The sequence below is a fragment of the Zeus faber genome (genome assembly GCF_960531495.2).
Source record: "Zeus faber genome assembly, chromosome: 3".
NCBI classification, from domain to species: Eukaryota; Metazoa; Chordata; class Actinopteri; order Zeiformes; family Zeidae; genus Zeus; species Zeus faber.
This window is the reverse complement of record NC_137190.1, coordinates 8581092-8590306: the sequence shown is the minus strand read 5'-3', so window position 1 is coordinate 8590306 and position 9215 is coordinate 8581092. Positions and strand designations below refer to the sequence as shown.

General features: G+C 50.4%; 1 protein-coding gene across 1 annotated transcript in view; it reads right to left on the bottom strand.

The window, feature by feature from the left end:
• Positions 1-1217: 1217 nt before the first annotated feature.
• Positions 1218-9215, bottom strand: part of chst8 (carbohydrate (N-acetylgalactosamine 4-0) sulfotransferase 8) — a gene marked incomplete at both ends in the record, with an annotated part of 119402 nt that continues 111404 nt past the window's right edge. The window contains 2 exon segments of the mRNA XM_079998075.1: positions 1218-2384; positions 4308-4345. Of these exon segments, the coding sequence (XP_079854201.1) occupies positions 1218-2384; positions 4308-4345 (1205 nt within the window).

Here is a 9215-nt window from a genome sequence, read left to right as displayed (position 1 = left end):
AGCTTTGGGCGGGCGGGGCACGCACCCTTCCTCTGGTTGAAGACATTTTGTCACAGCCGCGTACGAAACCAAATCCGAACATCTCATTTTGGAAATTTGGTTGAAGTCGACCAGTCGACCGGGGCCAGGCCACGTGTTCTTCTTTGTACCAAAAGTCCGACGCTCCTGCCGTGTTTTTCTCTCGGTCTGAGGCATTGGCTTGGACGTCGATGCGGAAACAGCCGGCGGTGCGATCACCGGTACAAAGGGTCGGCGTCTTAACAGGAATTTTCCAGCGTCACGTGTGTGAATGCGTTACAGGATGGAACCCAAACCCCTCGGGTGGCTTTGTCTGTTATCCACCGGGAACCGGCATCTAGCGCAGCGGGACAGCTAAATATTAAGAGTAAAGCTACAGGTATAGTATATTCAGAGGTAAAAAAAAGAAAAAAGAGAGACTATAACTATAAATGCAATACATATCGAAAGTGGGCAGCAATTAACACATTATAAAGAACTGTAATATCTTTTTTTTTTACGCTACTCTTCATGTGGAGTAACACCTTTCACATGAGATGTGTATGAGATGCCGTTGAGATATGGAGGAGGTCAGACACGGGTGGCGGCTCAAAGGACAATTTCAAATTGTGAGGGATTTTCAAAATACAATGTGTCATAAAGGTAAGATCAGAAATAATGTATTATTCATAATTAATAATAATTTTACAATTTATTATTATCATTATTGTTTTTATTGTAATTATTATTATTATTATTATTATTATTATTATTAATAATAATAATAATAATAATAATAATAATAATAATAATGATAAAATATAATAATTTAACTTATTTTGTTGACCATGGTATCAAGGTGGATACTACAGACCTTCCTTGGTCATCGATGGATGACTGTTGATGTACCAAACCACCTCAATCTTCTCATTCCAGTACTTTTCACCTACAAATATCCCTTCAGGTGACCGCTTAAAGGGACGTCTAGTTACAAAACAGGGGGAAATACACAACCACCGCAATAACTCTAATGTTTCAGATTTCTTGAACCGTGTTCGGCTCCACTGTAGGCAGAACAGGATGCTGTGGGTGCTCCATGGTTACTGCACGTGGATGGATGTGATCTGGGAACGACTCGTGTGATGACGGTGCTTCCGTGATGTGACGTGAGATGAAGCAGAATGTCGGTTTGATCGAAGAAAAGTGTTTAAGAGACGTCCTTAATATAAATCTTTGAAAGGCTTTGAATAGTTAAACATCAAGTAGTCCATGTAGTAAAAGTCATAAATCCGCTGCCGCTCCCACATGCTGATCTGTGAAAAGTACTTTTGCGTGATCTGCGTCGAGGTTCTCTCCGAACCAGGGTTCCTATCCTTGAAATTGGGCAACGTCAGGTTGCCCGGCGCCCCGGTCCGTCGCAGGAGGAAGTTGGACTCCTCGTCCATGTTCTCAAACTTGCCGATGAAGTCAAAGTCCAGCAGGCAGGGGTTGCAGAGCTGGTTGGCCGGCTCCCAGTGCACGTCCATCCCGACCGGCCGATGGACGTCCAGCAGGTACTGGACGAACTCCGCGAACGTCACCCCGCTGCCGGTGCTCAGGGCGGCCTTGGAGGCGTTCACCCTGTACTTCGAGATGATGGGTTTTCCAAACAGGGAGTGGTAGTAGGTGTTGGGGTTCTCAAACTTGTCCCTGTAGGCGGACACCAGCCTTTCCAGGGGCTCGCGGACGATGACGAATTTGGTGTAGCTCTGTAGCCGCTGCATGATGTCCTGCCGGTCAAAGTTGTTCAACCTGCCGAGGTGGTTGCCGTAGTGGACGGTGTCGTGCTTGATGCTCTGGACGTTGGACGCCTGGCCCGCCAGCACCATCAGGGTCCTCTTCCAGTTGGAGCAACCCGCCTTGGGCACCTGGCAGTACAGCAGCTTGTACTTGTCCTCCACAAAGATGTTGGCCACGTGGTGACGCGTGATGGTCTTTGATATGCTGCTCTTATACTTGGCGCACATCTCCTTCATCAGCCGCTGCCGGGCTTCCTGGATGCGGGAGAGTCGGCTCCAGCTCTCCGCCGGGAGGGAGTCGGAGCCGGACGCGGAGTTCGCCGGAGGGGAGAAGGGGGACGCCGCCGAGGAGGAGGAGGAGGAGGAGGAGGAGGACGTGTTGTTGGAGTGGTGGCTCAGCGGGCTGGTTTTCAGCAGCTTCCGGTGCCTTTTGGTGACACGGAGGGAGCCGACGTCCCGCTCGTGAAAGCCGGGGGTGGCCGTCTGCCTGCTCCTCTCGAAGTCTGGGAACTGCATGGGAGGGATGGGGCTGGACAGGAGGTCCGCCGCCGCCGGCCGGTCCTGGAAGGTGTCGGACTGGACCCCCTCTCGGTCCTGAGTGCAGAGGGTCTGAGGAACACACGCAAGACGGGGAAACAAAGATCAAAGACAAAACATCCAGATCTTTCATTTGTTCCTATCTGTCTGTCTGTCTGTCTGTCTATCAATCTGTCTGTCTGTCTGTCTGTCTGTCTGTCTGTCTGTCTGTCTGTCTGTCTGTCTGTCTGTCTATCTATCTATCTATCTATCTATCTATCTATGTATGTATGTATGTATGTATGTATGTATGTATCTATCTATCTATCTATCTATCTATCTATCTGTCTGTCTGTCTGTCTGTCTGTCTGTCTGTCTGTCTGTCTATCAATCTGTCTGTCTATCTATCTATCTATCTGTCTGTCTGTCTGTCTGTCTGTCTGTCTGTCTGTCTGTCCATCTAAATACTGAGATGCTGGAAATGTCAGGTTTTTTTTAATCTAGTTTTATACTCACACACTGACTTTTGAATCCAAACTTACACACGTAGGCCACTTGGTGGCGCTGTTTCTCCACACCTGAACTAACGCTCCGAGCTCCATTCAAATGTCAAACACTCCCCAATGACTCCCATGACCTAACAATAAACTGAGCTGTAATATCGTATAAATGTCTTATAAACACTTAATGTCAAATCTAAATTAGAATCATCCACTGGTTGACTGCCATCAGCCGCCGCCCAGGGCTATCATACATTCTGACTTTTTATTTCAATTAAAAGCTATAATGGCATCATAAAGCCAATGGGCTGAATGTATAATTTTAATTTTACAACAGACAAGGTTATGAGACCATCATGAATCTGGGCCCATCCCGGTCCCGGCCTGTCTTAAATGGCGACACTCCTTCGTACTAGGAGACATCTGGAAGGGAAAGGGGAGGGAGTGGCACTTCACCACCCTCCCAAACATGAAATATTAACAAGCGGAAAATCTTCAGAATAAACAACAGGCCGTATTATATTCCTTGTGAGATAAATTAAACTAAATAGGGTGCGGCCTCGCTTTACGCGGGGAACAAAAACATCAAATACTATGAATTTATAGGAATGAGGAGAACCTAGGAGCAGGTGTGCGATGCTCTCCACTCAAAGAAGAAATATCTTTCATTATTTTATTTGTTTTTTCAAAGTTTTTTTTTTTTTACATCTTTTTTAATTTTGTGAAATATTCTAAATGAAAGCATTCTCACCACACTGGCAGCTAATTTTGCTTCACGCAAGCATTTTTTTTCTTTTAATCATTATTAATTTATTTGGAAATGATGAAAACAAATAGTCCTCCCTGTTTTGACATTGATCTGTTTCATGCGGAGGCGAGTGCAGGGCAGCGTCCCACTCACCAGCAAACCCACGTACTTCCGCGCGCTGCGGCAATACTCTAAGACTCTCATTTTTATTGTGGAACGCGCCGCACGCACGGGCGATCAGCTGCGGGGTAGAAAGCCGAGCGCCGCTCCAACCTGACAAAGCACCTGAAGTTTGAGTCCATGGCTCGGCGGCTGCAGCTGTTTTATTAAAAAAAATAAAAATAAAAAATAAATTTCCACCTGTCTGAACCTTAAGGCCCGTATTGTACGGAGGTAACCTCGGCCCCTTGATCCTCCCAGCTTTACGGCCAGCCATGCCTTTTTGCTCTCGCGGGACAGAGAGAGGGGGAGAGATAGAGAGAGAGAGAGAGAGAGAGGGAAAATCAGAGCTACAACTAGGCCGGGCTTCGGCTTCGACCGAGGCCATTTAGCCCCGTCCGCCCGAGCTCCCGAGTCGTCAGCGGGAGGTCGGCGTCGTATCGGACACACCGAGAGGAACAAGAGCGACAGTGACTCTGCGGTGGATAACAGATAGCATCCGGCGTTGAGCCGTGTGTGTGTGTGTGTGCGCGCCTGTGTGTGTGTGTGTGTGTGTGTGTGTGTGTGTGTGTGTGTGTGTGTGTGTGTGTGTGTGGAGGCAACACACACCTCTCTGGACTGCCGCAGAGTGACACCGAGCTTCACACCTGGAGAGAGAGAGAGAGAGAGAGAGAGAGAGAAAAGGAAAATCACTACTTAAGTAAACAACATGGCTTTTGTCCTCATGGTAGGGGAACATCGACGTGTCGGCCTCAACAATAATTCAGCGCTTCCTATCAGGCGGCACGTCAAGCGTCTCCGCGGCTCCTGTCTGGAGCACAGGGGGTGGGGGGTGGGGCCGCGGTGGGGAGAGGGGTCTACGCGGTCTTAAAGAGCCTGTCACCAGAAATGGAAAAAATAAAATAAAAAGTTGGTCCACGAATTGGGCTGCCGGCGGTGAGCGCCGAACAAAGAGTCACAACACACAGGGAAGGAGACGACACACCGACGAGGGTGCCGTCACTTTGGAGGATGAGGGAAGCAAGAAAACAGAAGACATGAAGCAAAGTAAACAGAGATTGAGAGAGAGAGAGAGAGAGAGAGGAGAGAGGAGTAAGATCAACGGGGGGCGGGGTGGGGTGGGTGGGGTGGGGTGGGGCTCAGAGAGAAAGAGAGAGAGAGAGAGAAAAGGAATCAAATGGAAAGTGAGACGAGGTGTGTTTCCCGTCGGAGGGGAGTTTTCCACCGAGAGACGCCCGTGGTGAGTGCCCTGTCTCCGTCAGCTGGACATCTCCTTTTCCACAGGTCCCCCGACTCCGCCCGCCCCCTCCCCCCGCCCCCTAAGATGTGTAATCAGCCTGACAGCTCTGAGTACGGCTGATGGGGGGGGGGGGCCGACACCTCCGCCTGAGTGGCCTGTCACTTCCAATATGAAGATGGAAGTGATGGGTTCCTGGGAGTGAAGGGGGGGGGGGGGCGGGGGCGGGGGTGGAGGTGTGTGGGGACGTACGCGGGGCAACAACCTTTCCTAAGTGATAGGATCTGCCTTCATGATGGATCTGTCTGAGTCTCGGTCGGAGGCAAACAAACAAACAAACAAACAAACAAACAAACAACCAAACAAACACACGCACACGGGGGCCGTGACCACGCCCTTGGGATGGCGATGGCGTCCCGCCTTCTGTGTCGGCCCCGTGCGCGTGAAAATCCTTCAATCAAGTTAAACAGGTCTTGAGATTCAACATAGATTCTCTACCACTGCTGACTACTGATCGAATTGTGCTGCTCGTAACGTGTGTGTGTGTGTGTGTGTGTGTGTGTGTGTGTGTGTGTGTGTGTGTGTGTGTGTATGCGTGTGTATGTGTGTGAGTGTGTGTGTGTGAGAGAGAGAGAGACAGAGAGGGGGAAGACACACACACACACACACACACACACACACACACACCTCGCCAGGGAAACACACCTCTGCGATGTTATTTCGGCGGCGGGGGCGGCGGCTCCACGGAGGAGGGCGCGCTCGTCTTCTCCGGAAAACACTCTTTGCTATTCATCCTGAAAAGCCCATTAGGGCGGTAATTGAAATCTCCAAAAGGTCTAATTGGTTTCTTCTGGGAGGTGTTTGCGGCACCGTCGCGTGTGTTGTTGACTATCAATATCCCGGCGCGTCCCCGCCGCTTTGACACGTGACTCGCCGCCGCTGACTCATCAACCCGGGTTTGATTCCCTCATGTTTTCCGTCTCTACTCGAGTCGCCGTCGCCCGCTCCTCGCCTCTGTTGGAGTTTCTTCGGTGACCTGGACTCTTTGAGGCGTCCAAACGTAGGGTTTACAAACAGGGTTCGCCAATAAAATGCAACGTTCCCTCAAGGTCAGAAGATCTATATTTCTCCATCTGTAATAATCGAAAACCCGTATCATAACAAAGCACAAACTGTGGAGGTCATTAATCTGTGTGCTAATACTGTGGTGTTCTTGTTGACTGCAGTTTCAGCCTCAATTCATCCATTTTTACCGGCGCAGGTTGAAACTCTGACGAACGGTAAAGGTTTCATCGGTCGGCTCGCTCCGGCGGGGCCCCGCCCTTCACCCAAACTTTTTCTGCCCTGCGCCTTCGCATCATTTTTTTCCGGAAATCGACACTTTGGTGTCAGACACTGTCGTGAGCGGCCGACCTTGAGCGTCCTCCCAGTTTGTCACTGACAAAGCTTCCGAGAATATTCATGCGGCGGCGGGCGGCGGGGAGGGAGGGCGGGCGGGCGGGCGGCGCACTGTTATCCCGGGGTGCCGTTACAGCCGGGGCCGCATCATTAGCGGCGCCCGTTACCCGTCGCTCCCTCTCGGAGGCCCTCGTCGCGGAGCTCTCGAACACAGACAAAGATCAGACGCAGCCTCCACGCCGCCGTGGCTGGGGATGATTATCGGATGAAAACAATATGAAATAATGAGCTTGTTAAATGAAGGATTTGCGGGCCCCCGCGCTCTGGAAGACCCTCCCTCCGCCCGTCCTTATCCGGAGACGGCACGGCGGGGGGGCCCCGCAACCCGCCGTTCCGGCGGGTAAGCCGCGGCGCTTCCTGCCTCTCATTAGTCATTCCGCGCATGGGAGCGCCGCGACCCCCGCCAGCAACCCCCGCCACCGCTGCCCTCCGCCTCCACTGGCACCACCTGCTTTCCGCGGAGACGTCTCCACAACTTGACTCCGCGTGGGAGAACGGAGCTCTCGCGGCTCTCTGGGGTCGGTGTGGTTTATCAGGGGAAAGGCGTTTGAGAACACTGGTATTAGACGGTAAGCTCCGCTCTGTTGATGCTCCGGGGTTGTTGTGGCGGGACGTAATAAAAAGCAAAAAACAATGCTCCCGGTCTGCGCTGCCGACGGACAGCGATCAGGGAGGAGGCGGAGGAGGTGAGGCGGAGGAACTGACCCCCAGAAACGCAGAGTACGACAGGAGGAAATCTGTGGCTCTGCCGCCCGAAGGTGCCGGCTACCGACCCGCTCCCACTCCTCTGTCCCTGCTGGATTTACTTGAGTCGCGTTCCGAAGCGGAGCAGGTTTCACCAAAGAGCTCGACGGTCCCCCAGTTCAACTTGAAACCCAGTCGTCAGCGCTGCAAGAAGTACTCACAACTTTTACTTCAGTAAAAGTACAAATACCCCGACTCAAAATGACTCTTGTGAAAGTGAAACTACTGCACTGACATTTCTACTCGAGCAAAAGTATATAAGTACTCACTTTTAAATGTACATTTCATATCAGGTGCTTAAAACAGTCCATAGTAGGGAATAAAGTGTCCACTGAACCTTTTTTCATATAAATGTGTAAATATTAATCTGGATTTCGTTTTTTAAACTAAAGTAAGGCGACTGTGAAATGTTGTAAAATGATTGATATTTGCTTTGAAATGATAGATAGATGGATGATAGACAGACAGACAGACAGACAGACAGACAGACAGATAGATGGATAGATGGGTAGATGGATAGACAGATAGATAGATAGATAGATAGATAGATAGATAGATAGATAGATAGATAGATAGACTGTGGCTGCTCAGCAGCTCGGAGGCTACACTACCTGTGAATGTGCATTCATTACGGCCGCGAGTAAATCACGTCACATTCACTCCGCTGCGCCTCGGCCCGCCTCTCACCTTTGACCTCCCCCCACGTGAAGGTCAAGGATTTAGAGGGGCTCATAAATTGCCGGGGCGCCCTGATTGGTTGAAATTCAAGGAAAAAGGATGACAACTCCAGGTCCTCACATTAAATCAGTGAGTGTTCCTTCCATGCAACATAAATAACACATGCCTCCGTTCAAAGGTCTCCACAGCAACACACAGCTACGGCAACCGAACAAACAGGAAGTACATCGATATTCATGATTTCAAAGCCCCACGCCCAACACGGAGGAAAGCTGGGGTAGATGTGAGGCAGAAGGAATGTGTTTACTGTCTATCTATCTATCTATCTATCTATCTATGTGTCTATCTGTCTTTTATCTGTGTCTTTTAACGAATAGTAGCTCACATTCAATTGAAGGTCAGAAGCACAATGACAATGTTTACCAGCAGTTCCTGCACAGTGTCAGGTACAGACTTAGTTCCCTTAAAATCAACACGCAATGTGAAACCGAAGCTGTCCTGACAACGCCATTAAATTAAATTGCCACATTTTCTAATGAGACAGAGGAGAGGAGAAACCGCCGCTCATGCATTTCAAACAGTGGCCATATACACCTGCCTGGCGCTTCCGTTGGCTCCAAATTGGGATATCTTAGGGTTTATTTCCTGAAAAATCATATGATTCTGCTGGTAGGTTAGGCAGCAAACGCAGCAGGAGGGGCAGTAATGAAAGGCACAGATGGAAGGAAGCCCAAAGGGGACGGGGAACATGGAACTGACTGTCTTAATGGCAATCTAATTTGACAATGATATATTCCGGAGTCATCCTACACGCCTTACCTTCAAGGTTAGGTGATACAAGCACTTGCTAATGCACATTTCCATGGAAACAGCGAGTCGTAGAGGCATATCTGGTGGGTGTGGTGCGACGTGGGTGGTTTTAATATGAAATAGATAGAGGACACACGGGCAGCCTGCGTGCACAGGGACGCGTAAACAAACGCTACCTGTCAGCCCCGATCCGGGGGGTTAAGTGAGTTATCGTGCCAGAAACGGAGCGCGCCGAGATCTAATTGGCGCGTGCCTTATCTGGATGCGGCGGAGCCGTTGACCCGCACAGCGAGGGGAGCTGCGGCAGTCGCTCTGCGAGCCGCTCCCCTGTCAGCGACGCGGGTTCCTGGAGTCGATCGTCTGGGATTCGGCGATTCGAGACGACGGGAGTTGGACGCGCGTCCACGGTGTCCGTCTGATGAGGAGGACCCGCTGCGGAACGGGTGGCGCCAGATCCCATCGTATGAAGCATCATAGTGTGCAAAGTGATGTGGCTCCCATGAGAATGAGCGTGAAAGAGGAAGCCCAAGGAGTTCTGTCGTGCCAAACTCTATGAAAACAACGGTACAACCGCTGTGCTCTGTGTAACG